The following is a 15,654-nucleotide window of genomic DNA, read 5'->3' on the forward strand; positions in this document are numbered from 1 at the left end:
GACTTATTTAAAAGATATTAATTGGAATTTTTGAAATATTGCAATATTTCATATATTCAGGATTTTCTGCGTTGTATCTCCCAGGATATATTGCCTTATTAACGTATAAAAAAGCAAAAAGTCATCAATGTTTATTTTTTATATGCAGCAAACATTGTGATTCTGACTTCCTCTCTTGTTCTAAAACATGCCATACATATTTTTACTTCCATTTTAAACAGTGTAAATAACATGTTTACATATAACAATAAATGTAAATAAATAACTAAATGTAAGTAGGCCTAACTAAGAATGAGCAGTTCTGAATGTCTTTATTGGCTTCATTGGGGCTTCTCCTCCAGCTGCAAAAAAACAAACATTTTTTTTAGATAATAATAATTATTTAGCAATTTATAAATTTTTTATACTACCTCGACGCTCAATGTAAACTGTGATTCATGCAGAGGCTTCTCATCTGCTACAATTCAGAGCAATGCATGTCTGGCATGAGGAAAAGTACCTAAATTTCTCCGTCCTATTACACTGCTCACTGTCACAAAACTTCACTGCCCACTGTCACTTTTCTCAAAATCTGAAGAATTCATTGTTGTCTGCTTTATAACTGAAATCCCCTCTCATTCCTTTGACCATAAAATGAACTAGTTGTGAAGCCGTGAAAGAAAATATCCAGTTAAAATGCTAAGATGCAGTCACCCAAATATACAAATATCTGTTTAACCTGCAATTTGCAATGATCATTTAATTTTTCAACTCAAAATACAAAGATTGTCAATATTGTGTTTAATCCCTTATTTATACCCTATTCTGGCAATGTATCTCAGGGGATACATATATTTCAAAATATGCTAAATAACAATATGAACAACATATAACTTACTTTTCTTCTTTAGCAGCTTAAGACAATGTACACAATTGATATTAGCTGTATTATATTTTTTTAAAGAAGGAACAAAGCGTGAACTGAAAACTAGGATATGTGAACAAAAGTCTTCCATCCGTAAGCAGGATGAGAAATCATCGGTGGCGAGACATTTCAATAGTGCTAAACATGATGTCAGAGAGTTAACATTCATGGGTATTGAGGTCGTGCAAATGCCACGCAGGGATGGAGACAGAGTTACTACAGAGAGAAGTGTATTGGATTCATTATTTGGGTACAATTATTCCTTTTATGAATGAAGACCTTAGCTGTTTCCTGTAACTTTGTTCATTTTTTTTTTTAGATTATCATTATCAAAAATTATCATTACTGCACCATGATATTACATTAAATTTATGCATTTACAAACCCATGTTTCGGTAATGAGAACTAAAAAGTTGTCTAGGCACTATGACAAACAATATTTTAATTTTTAGCTGGAGATAAAAAATAAGAACTGCTCACCTGGTAGCCATCTTAAGTGTCACAGTCAATTATGTCCCTTCCAACTATTTAAAAAAAAAAAAAGTCAGTTCATTGAGGCCTTAAGCAATGATTGAAAATTTGTTGCGGAGGATGAGGAAATTGGTCTTGGACACATTTATATTCCCTATTATTGTCTCTACATTTACCAATGATCACCAAATACCACATGTTTCTTTACTGTAAATATTTAAAGCATAACATGCACTGAAGCTTTTTATTTTTTTAGATTTTTTTAATTATAAATTTTCCATTTCAAAGACCTCAAATCCAGTCATAGACACGTTGTGGTAATGAAAATGTTCCCCCTTAAATGTGGAAAAACAACAAAATTGATTTGTATGATGTCATTTGAAATCATTAGCACAATAGTACATGAAGAAATGTGTAACTGTATGCTTCTTATTTTGATAGCATTTACTTTTTTTATCAAAATGTTTCAAGTCTAATTTTGCGAGAATCACCCTCACGTGCTTTACCGGATTTTTACAGTATGTGTATGAAAGCACACGCAGATTCCAGAAAATCATTGGCAGTGTGAAAAAACCAAAAAACAAACGATCCCAGACAAATCCTGGACCAATTTACGTGTATTTTCTGTAATCTCTGCGTGATAAGGACTATAAAGGGGATCGCACACCATCCGCGCAGCTCAGCGTCGCGCCGCATCGCGTCGAGTCGCGTCTAGGACAACTCGGAGGTATTGTAAACCGGAAGTGCACATTAATTAGCGTGAGCTTCGTCAGATAACGTCGTCTTAAAAATGCAAATAATACGTTAGCAGCCAATGTTAATCGTTAATGATTTGGGACAAATACGATGTTATTTAATGTTAAACTATGTGAGTGGCGCTGTGTGGTGCGACAGGGATTTGAGCAACTTCCTGAGTCACAGCTGGGGGGCGCGGACAGGCGTATACTCATAGAAAACAATGTGTTTTTAGAACTGCAAAGGCGCTGAGCGGCGTGGCCGGTGTGCGATCCTCTTAAGGGTCTTAAGCCCCCAAACCCCCACCCCCTGCAACGCAACTGATGATGATACGTTCTTATCGTTGAGTGCTGAATGCACTAACATGTTTTCTATTTACTTTTTCCAGGCTTTTCAGGTGGCGGAGAAAGAATTGGGAATACCTGCCCTGCTTGACGCCGAAGACATGGTTGCACTTAGAGTACCAGATCGTCTCAGTATTCTCACCTACGTTTCGCAATACTACAATTATTTCCACGGACGCTCTCCTAGTAAGATGCATACACACTTCTGAACCAAAAACTACACTTTACTTTTAATTCACATGTATTATTTTTCATTACTGTTGCTGAAAGCGTTCACTCTGTGTGTTTGTGCAGTTGGAGGTCTGGGAGCGATTAAAAGACCAGCTGAAGAATCGAACGAAGAACCAGCTGGAAAGAAAAACCAGCCTGTCGCAGCTAAAGTTTTTGGCCCCCCTAAACCAGCCACAGAGGTTCAGACGCCTAAATCAATAAACGACAATAAGGTACATCCTGTAACTCATTACAACGGTCCCTTTGGGTGGAGTGTTGGTGATAAAAGAGCATGGGCAATTCTGTAAATGACTTATTGATCCAAATTAGCGGCGCTTGCTAAGGCAAGCATCATGATTGCTATTGATTAGGTTCACATCCCTAACATTAACATCTTGAACAATACAAACTGCATGGCACAATTTGTGCTTTGACAAAACTTGTATGAGTTTATATCTGAGCCAATAAGAAATCACATAGCAACATGCTAAAAAAAAACACTTGGCTGTCAGCACACCTTAGCAATTGCATAACAATACGCTGGCAAGCATTCACAACTTCTTAGCCTTGTGGCTGCAAGTTTTGCATCGACAAGCACACAATGTGTAAGAGCTTATTTGAATGTTTACTTATGAATTATGTTTTTGTAAACACAGTCTGAGACAATAGTATCTCCCCATTGAGAAATGACAGACAGCGTATATCCACTAAGGGTGGAAATTATGGTAATGCGAACTGTCAGTCAGTGGCTGGGACTTTATCAGTGTGATGTCACATTAACAAGAGAATTGATGTCTTATGAGACTGCTTTGGTTTAATGGGGATTAAAAAAGGAGAGGGGGATTTTTTTATTGTAGGGTTGTTGTGCCAAACCACATTTGGGTGATTCTCACAAAATCCAGATTTAGAAGGTGTCCAGAATCAGAATTTTTTAAAAGCCCTTGAAGCCAGTTTTTTTTAAGATTAAGGCCTGAACTTACTATAACCATTCATTTTAGAAGATTTTAATTTTTTTTCCTATGGAATTATAAAAAATGTTTAGATTATGATTATCAAAAAGAATCATTACCGCAACATGATATTACATTAAATATACGAATTTACAAACTCATGGTTTCGGTAATGAGAACTAAAAAGTTGTTTATCTGGAGAGAAAAAATAAGAACTGCTTACTTGGTAGCCATCTTGAGTGTCACAGTCAATTATGTCCCTTGCAACAATTTTTTTTAAATGTTAGTTCCTTGAGGGCTTAAACAATGATTGAAAATTGTTGTGGAGGATGAGAAAATTGGTCTTGGACACATTTATATTCCTTATTATTGTCTCTACATTTACCAATGATCACCAAATACCATATGTTTCTTTACTGTAAATGTTTATAGTATAATAAACACTGAAGCTTTCTATTTTTAAGATTTTTTTTATTATAAATATTTCCATGTCAAAGAACCCAAATCCAGTCATGGACACATTGCGGTAATGAAAATGTTCCCCTTAAATGTGGAAAAAACAACAAAATTAGTTTGTATGCTGTCATTTAAAATCATGTGCAAAATAGTACATGAAGAAATATTTGTAATTGTATGCTGCTTATTTTTATAGCGTTTATTTTATCAAAATGTTTCATGACACCTCATAAGTCCTATTTTTTGCGAGAATCACCCATTAATGTCCAAACACCTTGTAAAAGTGGATTTTGCATAATATGTGCCCTTTTAAACTTTCTAAAGTGCTACGTTGTAACGCTTATTTTTTTCTTTTCCAGAGAGAAGTTTTGGTTGAACGTGCCAATAAATCAGGAACTCTCAGCAGTAGTTGCAGCGTGTGCAACCAGCATGTTCATCTCGTCCAGCGCCACCTGGTGGATGGGAAGCTGTATCACAGGAACTGCTTTAAGTAAGAATACCTCCTTTATTAACTTGTTATTTTAAGGCTCAAATGTAAAAATGGCTCATTCATGCGAATGCATCACATGAGCAGTGAATCATGAAACTGATGTAATGGGTGTGTTGTCATTATGATGTTGTAATGGGAGCAGAGTTGTTGCAAGTCAGGCTATTCAAGAAGTCTGTCAGGTCCGGTGCTTGAATGGGTTTTTCCAGTTTTTTTTTTTTTTTTAATTAGACATTCTTTCATGTAACTGGTCAAGTCTGAAACCCTTCTTTTAGTACAGTGGAGGATGGACACATAAATGCGGTTTATGCTGAAGAAATGCAATAGACTCCATTACTTTAGTATTTAAAACAAATGCATGCATTTATTACATCCATATTAATACTTTAAAAATTTTTACAATTATTTCCAAAACCCTGTAATATTGAGTAAAGCCCCGTTTAGACTGCCACACATTACATACAGCGGCAAAGTGACACAATCCCATTAATTTGAACAGGGCATTATTGAAAAAGACAGGCGATGCACAGTGATAAAGCCACTGGTAGTGTACATGTCGCATTGCATGGAGTTTGCTAAAATATAAATATTTTGACAAAAAAGTGTCCTGTGACATAATAATAATACAAATAATAATACAAATAATAATATAATAATACAAATAATATTTATAATAATAATAATAATTATCATAATAATGATAATTAGAATAAGAATAATAATAATAATAAGAATAATATTAAGAATTACCGTAATGATGATAATTACTGTAATAATAATAATAATAATAATAATAATACAGATAATAATAATAATAATAATACAAATAATATTTATAATACAAATAATAATAATAATAATAATAATAATAATACAGATAATAATACAGATAATAATAATAATAATACAAATAATATTTATAATAATAATAATAATAATAATTATCGTAATAGTAATTATCATAATATTTATAATAATAATAATAATAATAATAATATTTATAATATTTATAATAAATAATAATACAGATAATAATACAAATCATATTTATAATAATAATTATCGTAATAATAATAATAATTTATTATTATTATTATTATTATTATTATTATTATTATTATTATTATTATTATTATTATTATTATTATTATTATTATTATTATTATTATTACGATTATTATTATTATTATTCTTATTATTATCATCATCATAACAATGAAAATTGTTAGGATAGAAATAGAAAAAGTAAGTATAAGTCAAGGCAATAAAATTTTTATAAAAATGATGAGAAAAACCATAATAATACGAATGCTTGCTTTTTTACTACTTCTAAAATAAGCATTTCGGGTCCCATTATGTAAAACTGTCCATGCATCATCCAATATCTATTTTTTCTAACTGGTTTTGACATCCCTGTTAAACAGATGCAAGGAATGTTCCACCATTCTCCTCTCTGGCACCTACAAGGCTGGAAAAGAATCGGGAACGTTCGTCTGCAAGAGCCACACCAGTGCAGTGAAACCTCCAACCACCCAGACCACACACATATCTGAACCTCCACAGAAACCACAGCCCACTGCAGTCAGCAGGAGCACACACTCCACCTCAACAAACCAGAACGAACCGGGTGGAGGTACAGGAAAAGCCGGTTCGACGCCCAGCGCATCTATTCTTGGATGGCTGGGTAAAAAAAGTGACCCTACGCCCACCCATGGGTCATCTGCCACACCTACCCCAACATCCAACCCCGTTCCAGCACCAAGAACAACACCTAAAACAACACCAGCGCCAGACACTACAACCACAAAAACTTCCCTTAATATCAACAGCCCCTCAGAGTCTTCTTCACCTATAAGCATCAGTTTACAGAAGAGCCAAGAGGCCAGAAAGAGGTGAATCTCTTTATGAATTATGACTGTGTCCTTGTATAATATTAATAAAACTAAAGAATAAGTGTCAGTGCCGATGGTGTAGTAGTGTTTGAATCCAGCTAGAGGTCCTTGGCGGATCCAGCTTGAAGTCTTTTCTCAATCCTGTACTTTCCTGTCCTCTGGCCTAAAAAAGCTATAAATAAATAAATAAAAAGTGTTTCATTTCATTTAGCTTGAATAGCAAACAAAGGTTGCGATATTTTAGTTACATGCACCAATTACTTTTGATATGCCAAACATGAGGTATAGCAATCACACTAGACTTGAGCATGCAAATATTTTTCGGACGTTGCTGCGAATAAGCACTTCGTCCATCTTCGCTTTTTAGTAGAGTTAAAGGTCACGCCATGCCGTACCGGTTTTCTACTAGTCACATGTCTCCAAGTGATACGAATTTGCATGTCAGAGTACACCAGACTTGAACTTTGTATGAAATGCGAAATATATTGCGTATTAATAGAAGTCAGTTTAACTTAACTCTTTCACCGCCAGCGTTTAAAAAAAAAAGTTGCCCGCCAGCGTTTTTCATGATTTTCACCAAAGTTGAATGCCTTCCAGAAAATGTTATTCTTTAAATATATAAACATACAATATACCAAATGAAAGAACAGACCCTCTGCTTTCAAACAAAAAAAAACGTTTCTTCCTACCTTCAGTGGTTCTTTTGTAATCAGCTTTTGAATATGGGTAGGTTTCTGCAAAAACACCACATTTTGAGCAAAAAGCAGAGCTAATTCCATTTTTGTGCTGGACTTTTCATAGAGATCCCATTCAGAGCGATCTTTAAAACAGACACGGACATGCAGCCGCTTACCATAGGGCAATACTTCCGGTTTTAAAAAGTTGCGGAAGTAATAGCGGTATTGCGGAAAGACGGAAAATCTCGTCATTGGCGGGGAAGCGTTTTCTCTTAATTGACGAGATATCTCGTCAATGGCGGGGAAAGAGTTAAAGTGTAGTGTGACCGCCTCTTTATTTTGAGCTCCTTAAAATTCCTAAAGACATTCAGTGCTTAATAAATTTATTAGACCACCACCAATTGTAAGGTTTGTAAGGCTTCATCATGTAAGGGATGTTATTGCAGAAATAAGCCCTTACATATTACACTACTATTGACCTGATAAGTTTAACAAATGCAGATCTTCCACGAAGAAAACCGGTTTACTTTCGCTTTTAAAGGGACACCACTTTTTTGAAAATAGGCTCATTTTCCAGCTCCCCTAGAGTTTTGGAATCCATTCAGACAATCTCCGAGTCTGGTGCTACCAGTTTTAGCATAGCTTAGCATAATCCATTGAATCTGATTAGTCAATTAGCATAGCGTTAAAAAATTACCAAAGAGTTTCGATATTTTTCCTATTTAAAACTTGACTTTTCTGTAGTTACATCGTGTACTAAGACTAACAGAAAATCAAACGTTGCGATTTTCTAGGCCGAAATGGCTAGGAACTATACTACACATGCCAATGAGCCCTGTAACAAGAGAATGTATTTGTGGTTAATTATTGCTCCATTCTTTTGCATGGCTTAAGAAGACAATAGATTTTGGATAGTAAATACACCTATTTCTAAAAATCTTTTTAACATTGTATTGGATTTTTGTCTTTCTTGAATAGATTCTTTGACTCAAACACAAATTCAAGTAGCATCGTGCCTACCAGTAAGAACAGCCCATCATCCACATCGACTGTAAAGCCAGTCGGCCTTAAAACTGAGAGTCCAGCAAGCACTAAAACTTCATCATTTTTGAGTCCAGCAAGCACTAAAACTTCAACATTTTTGAGTCCAGCAAGCACTAAAACTTCATCATTTTTGAGTCCAGCAAGCACTAAAACTTTAACATCAGTGAGTCCAGCAACCACTAAAGCTTCAACATTTTTGAGTCCAGCAAGCACTAAAACTTCAACATCGGTGAGTCCAGCAGGCCTTAACATGTCAACATCTGTAAGTCCAGCAAGCACTAAAACTTCATTTTTGAGTCCAGCAAGCACTAAAACTTCAACATCAGTGAGTCCAGCAGGCCTTAAAACTTCAACATTTTTGAGTCCAGCAAGCACTAAAACTTCAGCATCTGTAAGTCCAGCAAGCACCAAAACTTCATCATTTTTGAGTCCAGCAAGCACTAAAACTTCAGCATCTGTAAGTCCAGCAAGCACCAAAACTTCATCATTTTTGAGTCCAGCAAGCACTAAAACTTCAACATCTGTGAGTCCAGCAGGCCTTAAAACTTCTTCATCTGTGAGTCCAGAAGGCCTTAAAACTTCAACATATTTGAGTCCAGCAAGCACTAAAACTACAACATCTGTAAGTCCAGCAAGCACTAAAACTTCAGCATTTGTGAGTCCAGCAGGCCTTAAAACTTCAACATCAGTGAATCCAGCAGGGACTAAAACGTCAGCTTCTGTGAGTCCAGCAAGCAGTAAAACTTCAACATTGAGTTCAACAAGCACTACCACTACAACATCATTGAGTTCAAAAAGCACTACGACTACAACATCAGTGAGTCCGGCATCTGCTCCCAATTCAGGAGCCGCACCAAGTAAAGGCAAAGTACTGTTGCGGGTGGCAGACTGGACAAAAGTGCTGGATGAAGATGAAGAGGTGGAGAATGAAAAGGATAAAGCTAAAACTGTGATCGGCAAGATGGTGACTGGGAACAAAAATTATAGCAGTTCATCACAGGGTTCAACTGGGCTGAAAGCCAATGGCGGGTGAGCTGGGATCTCCTTAATGGAGAAATATTACATATCACTTGTTTTCGCTGGAGACTAAAGGTGCTAAACAGGGTTGGTCCAATCGATGCCACAGAAGAACCATTTTTGGTTCCTCAAAGGTTTTGGGGATTTTAAAAGTTCTTTATGGCACCATACAGCCAAAAAAAGTTCTTCTTTTGCATTGTGTAGCACCATTATTTTTAAAATAATATATTTGTATATTGTTACAAATGTTGCATCCCCTGGTCTAGTTGCTTATCCCATATTCTCGTGGATGCTTGTCATTAATGCCTTGCTTTGGTTTCTATAGTAACATTTCCCCTACGGATCTGGGTGTGAAAGGCCCCTCGGGTAAGGTGCGCCTGAAACAACTGGATGCCAAGGAGGAACCTACTGCCCCTGCAGGTGGAACATCATCTTGGATCAAAGACAAAAACTCATCCAGGCCTGTAAGCTCGCTGTCGTCCAACAGCAAGGGTGAGGACACTAGCTGCTGTTTCTTGCATGTGTGGATTAATCCCATAGATGTATATGAAGTAGTATATAGACTGTTTCAGCATTAACAACATAAACAAACAGCTTTCATGGAAAAAACTTAACTTCCGGTAAACAACTTCAAAGAATCAATAACAACAGTGTCCTTTTTGCATTGTTTATTTCGGATAACAAGCAAAAATTAAAAAACAAAAAAACAAAAAAAAATAGATTTATGTATATATAAATTTTTTATTTATATAATAACTTTATATATATATATTATTATTTTTATATATAATTTTTTATTTTGTATATTTTATTTTTATATATAATTTTTTATTTTGTATATTTTTATGTATTTCTTTTTATTTTATTTATTTCATAAATAAATATCTAATTTCATATATTTATAATGTGTGGATTAATTCCATACAGTAGATATATGATACCTAATATATATAATATATATAATGCATGGATTAATCACATAGACATGATATAATGTGTGGATTAATCTCAGATATATATGAAATATGATATATATGATATAATGTGTGGATTAATCTCTTGAAATATGATGTATAGAACATGTAAAAAATGAGTTTAAATGTTGTGGTTTGATTACAGAAAATAATACCACACCATCTGACTGGAGATCAATGCTTAAACCTGTTTCAAAGTAAGTTTCTTTTTGTTTCACTATTTTTATTCAAATTAAATCCCTTTTATTGTCACATGCAACAGTTTTAACTAACAATATCTTTGTTCTCCAGTAATTAAATGACCAGGTTCAGTGTTTGATGTTAAAATCAGACGTAGATGAATAATTTCTTAATGTGCTTTTCCAGTGAAATTTCACTTTTTTTATTAATTAAAAATCATCCTGCTCTTCGTTCATTAACCGGTTCATTCTCCAGACACTCTGTCCCACTTACACCATCACGCTCTGTTGTGATTGGTTGTCTCGATGGGCGTATAGCAACCCTACGCCCAATGAGACCAGCGGTGGGTCGCATCTGAGTCCCCAATGCAATAGATCCCAGTGCACATGCACATTCCCTCATGAAGATCTTTCACCTGTAGCTACCTTAATTACTTCCTGCCCCACCCTCCCAAACTTTCACCCATCAGAGGTGAGAGAAGCGATGCTAAACATTTAGTCTCACAAACACAACAGAAGATGGTAATCTCTTTCTTTTGTTTATTTTCTGTCTTTATTAGACCTGGCAACACTACTGAAAGCAGTGCTAGTCCTAGCAAAAGGCCAGACGCTGCTTCCTCCCCACGGGTAACAGGTGTGGGAATCTCCCAGACGTCTGGATCTCCTCATTTTGCTACTACTGTCTCTATCTACGTCAACAACCCTAAATCATCCTCAGATAGCCCTCAGATGAAAAACGGGCCTAGTGGTAAGACTTTATGAAACCTATCCTTATGTAGGTTGGGAAATGAAGGGTTTCCCACACAGGGATTAAAGGGATAGTTCACCCAAAAATTATAACTCTGGCATCGTTTAGATTTTGATAAATGATAGTAAGTAGGAGAGAAAATTACTATGGAAGTCAATGGGTACCATCAGCTGTATGTTTGTTCTAATACAAAATATATACAATTAAAAAATACAAAACAATTTCTCTAAAATTCATCCTCATGGCTTCACAGATATACTGTATGACTTGCGTTCTTCAGCTAAACACAAAAAACTATTTAATTTTATATTAAAATGCCTTCATGTTATCTCCTAATATTGGGCTCAACATAGCAAAGCTCCAAAAAGCACATACATTCATCATTAAAGTCATGTAAATTACATTTTGTGATACATTTGTGACAGAAATCTTATTGAAATGTAAGCAAAGAAAACATTATTAGCATTTAAGAATCTATGTGCTTATTTAGCAATATTGAAACCATAACAAACATGTGCCACCGGTAGATTTGGCGACATGTTGATAACTTGTGTATCTCATTGGTTCTTATGTGTCTCAAGATGAAATGCATGACAACTAGGGTCTGTTTACACCTGGTATTAAGATGCGTTTTGATCGCTCGGATTACAAGTGGACAATGCTAAATACAAGTGTAAATGGGGTGTAAAATGTTTTGAGCTCGTCCACTGGATTGCTATTGTGGTGTAGACGCGCATAAGTTCGAAAACCCACAAAATACTGCCTTCTCTCCGCCTTTAAAGTGCAGCAGTGATGACACATTTTTCTAGGCCAACCCGGAAGTTAGCGAGACATTTTTCCAATAGACTTTTGAATTATCGCATTATAATAAGCGTTTACGATGCTTGTCTAACAAGATAATCTTCGAAATTCATAAGTTGTTATCTGTGAATCTTAATGCATTTACTATTAATAAAAAGCAAACTTTGGCCTATAAGTGATCTACAGCTGTCTCTCGAGAACAATGTCGTCAAGCTTTTGACAGCTCTTTCAAACTTTATTAAACCAATTTACAAACTGTTCCCTGATAAGGAAATACTTTCTGAGATCTTCATGCCTGATGACGTTTAAAGTCCCTGACAAAGTCTGTAGTCCAATGTAGTTTAAGCAACCACCCTAAGACACTATAAAGGAACAGTAAGTAGGATTTTAAGCGTTTTATTATTCAAAATAAATATTTCCTCATAGGTGTCAAATGACCTCTGCCAGTGATCTGACTTTTTTTGTAAGCTTAGAGTTTCTTCTCTTTACTTACATTGAACGGGTAAGTCCAAGGAGGCTTCCATGTTGTTCCGCCGTATTGATAAACTATAATAGCACAGAGGGACTAAAAGCACTAGCCTACCAATGGGTTTCCACAATGCGTTTTCATTCAGAACACGTGAACCAGCTGAAACGGACAAGGAGATCAGTGAGTTCATAACGGCTACCGTAGTTGCAACACGGATTTGGAAAAGCGAGGCACTAGAGAGCATTATTCGTTTGAATTCAAAATACAATTTCACCACTAGATGGGGTAAATCCTACTTACTGTCCCTTTAAAGTGTGAGTGAAGGTATTAGTGGTGTGTTTTATGTCGTAGAATGAAACATTAATAAGATATCAGGTTAGCATCAGCGCAAGATATTTTCAAGGAGTTTAACCAAAACCCCAAAAATGCTAACTTGCTTCTGGGTTTTGCATACAAAAATGTCATCCCTGCGGCTCTCTATTGATCTAATGTGTTGTAAGGTACGACCTGTTATATGAGGTGTGATGTACCAAGCACAATGTTTTTACATCGATCCTGACTTGTAGCGCAAATGTTTGGCGCTGCCTTTATACTAACATTGATCAAATGCTCTTCGCCGTTTTTGTTTATTTGCGAACGTCTGAAAGTTATTTCATCAATTGCTTGGAAATATCTGAGAAAGCCCTTACATATCCATGTACAAAAAACATTGTGCAGCATGTTTGCTAACAACACAAGCAGCTGTACTTCAGCATAATACTAGTGCGTGCCAATTTAAACCCGCCATTTCTCCCGCTCGATTTTTAATGACTCGTCTATCGACTGTTTCAGCAGTAACAACATAAACAAGTGGCTTTCGTGGAAAATGTGTACTTCTGGTAAACTCCGCTAAGAATGAATAACAACAAAGAAAGTCCCTTTTAAAGCAGTTTATTTATATAACAAGCAAAATTAACAACACGTAGATTACCTAAAACATCTGTTATTTTCAACAAGGTATTTGTTTAAGAGTTCATTTTCAGCATCTAGTCAGACCATTAAACAAACAGAAACCGGAAGTAAAGTTCCGACCAGACGCGTAATCACGTCACCGCACATGCATCTGATGAAACGGCCTACAGACCATCCCCTCAAAGTAGTCAGGACAGAAGCGGTCAAAAGTGGACAAAGGAAACTGATTAAAAAACAGGTGTGAACGAGCATGTGTGTCTCTCTTCCACTTGCGATCAACCAAAATGCATCTTAACTCTTTCACCGCCATTGACGAGATATCTCGTCAATTGAGAGAAAACGCTTCCCCGCCAATGACGAGATTTTCCGTCTTTCCGCAACTTTTTAAAACCGGAAGTATTGCCCTATGGCAAGCTGCTGCATGTCCGTGTCTGTTTTAAAGATCGCTCTGAATGGGATCTCTATGAAAAGTCCGTCACAAAACATTTATTATCTCTGCTTTTTGCTCAAAATATGGTGTTTTTGCAGAAACCTACCCATATTCAAAAGCTGATTACAAAAGAACCACTGAAGGTAGAATGAAACTTTTTTTTTTTTGAAAGCAGATGGTCTGTTCTTTCATTTGGTATATTGTATGTTTATATATTTAAAGAAGAACATTTTCTGGAAGGCATTAAACTTCATGAAATCATGAAAAACGCTGGCGCTGGCTGGCAACTTTTTTTAAAAACTCTGGCGGTGAAAGAGTTAAAGCCAGGAGTATAGTCTATTTTAAGTGCACAGTCGAATGCACAGCCTTGCAAAGTATAGTTTATTTGACTCGGACGTTTACACAGACTTTTGATGCATGTGCATTGTGACAAAATGCAACGCGTCTCTACATTTTACTGTACTGCTAAAAACTGGACCATATTTCGGCCTTAATACCAGGTATAAACAGGGCCCTAGTCACAATTAAAGTAAACAAAAATAATTTTTAGGGGAACATTTTGGGTGAACTCAGCCTTTAATAAGAAAACCAATCTGCTATTGGCACATGATAAATATATTCTAAATATTGCGTATTATTACATAATGCATGTTAGCTTCTCGTGCAAATTGTTTTAAGAATCTTAAGATGTTGCTACTGTTATAGACAGATTTGTTTTGACAAAAAATAACATTCGTCTCCATTTCATTTGTTTTTTCTGTCTTCCTTACAGATTCGGAGAGTGCTAGCAGTGTATCTCCTGTTCGCCCCTCAGGGACTGAAAGTCACAAATTGCAAAAGGTGTGTGTGAAAACAATAATTACACGTGTTATCTTGTGTGTCTGTCTTCACTGATGTGTATGTGTGCATTGGGATTGCTTTGTCAAGGGGCCTATTTAGAGTGTTTTGGAGGATCAAAAGGACCCTTGGGGCACCGTTATCTTTGAATAGACTGTAAAATCAAAATAAAGCGCCCTTATAGTAAGCCAGCACTTAGGAAAAATCTATTCAAGTTTTCTGACGGATTAGAAGAAGAGAGCGTTGAAAGGAGTAAATGAGCCATTCAGGGTCTGTATGAAGTCATTTGTAGAAAAGTTCACATTTGATTTGTTTACATGTCTGTGTTTGCTTCAAAAGCCGGATCACATTCCCAAAGACCAGATTCTAAAGGAACTAAAGGAAATTGAGATGAATCTGAACGAGCTGGAAAAAACAGGAGTGGAATTGGAGAAACAGCTCAGACAATGCGATGAGGGTCTGTACACACCCATAGCAATACATCATATTTCATCATATTCATACTCACAGACATGAGCAAATACACCTCTTAGCTAAAATATTGTCAAGTGAGGGTCCGGATATCTCCCTGTGTGTTCAAAGAGAAGATCTATTGACAAAATCCCCTTTCATATTTTAAGTGTTGTGTGGTTAGGGAAGTATTCTTGCGAAGTATTGAGAAATGGATATACACACATAAAAAAAAATTCCTTGTTGCACTTGAAGGAATACTCCACTTCTGATAGTTTACTCAACCCCATGTCATCCAAGATGTTTGTCTTTCTGTGTTCAGTCGAGAAGAAATTGAGTTTTTTGAGGACAACATTCCAGGATAGTGGACTTTAGTGGACCTTCACGGTGACTCCCAACCGAGTCCAAGGGTCTTATCTAGCGAAACGTTCATCATTTCCCCCCAAAAAAACTTTTCTCATTTTCACGGCCCTAGCCGTGTGATGCGCCAGCGTGACCTTACGTATTACGTAATCATGTCGAAAGGTCACGCATGCGAAACTGACGCTCCAGTGTTTACAAGTGTGGAGAAACAGGACCGTTCCGACGTTGTTGTATGTGCAATGATCCTAATTAATGTCTTCGTGTC

At 36.0% G+C, this 15,654-nt stretch overlaps 1 protein-coding gene across 1 annotated transcript in view; it reads left to right on the plus strand.

Moving 5' to 3' along the window:
* Positions 1 to 15,654, plus strand: part of micall2b (mical-like 2b) — a 34,082-nt gene that overhangs the window by 9,301 nt on the left and 9,127 nt on the right. The window contains exons 3-12 of the mRNA XM_065254245.2: positions 2,499 to 2,640; positions 2,749 to 2,897; positions 4,430 to 4,560; positions 5,982 to 6,449; positions 8,105 to 9,199; positions 9,513 to 9,679; positions 10,307 to 10,358; positions 10,901 to 11,088; positions 14,512 to 14,579; positions 14,916 to 15,033. Of these exons, the coding sequence (XP_065110317.1) occupies positions 2,499 to 2,640; positions 2,749 to 2,897; positions 4,430 to 4,560; positions 5,982 to 6,449; positions 8,105 to 9,199; positions 9,513 to 9,679; positions 10,307 to 10,358; positions 10,901 to 11,088; positions 14,512 to 14,579; positions 14,916 to 15,033 (2,578 nt within the window). The remainder of the gene's footprint in view (positions 1 to 2,498; positions 2,641 to 2,748; positions 2,898 to 4,429; positions 4,561 to 5,981; positions 6,450 to 8,104; positions 9,200 to 9,512; positions 9,680 to 10,306; positions 10,359 to 10,900; positions 11,089 to 14,511; positions 14,580 to 14,915; positions 15,034 to 15,654) is intronic.

This window comes from Paramisgurnus dabryanus, chromosome 4 (genome assembly GCF_030506205.2).
Source record: "Paramisgurnus dabryanus chromosome 4, PD_genome_1.1, whole genome shotgun sequence".
Classification (NCBI taxonomy): domain Eukaryota; kingdom Metazoa; phylum Chordata; class Actinopteri; order Cypriniformes; family Cobitidae; genus Paramisgurnus; species Paramisgurnus dabryanus.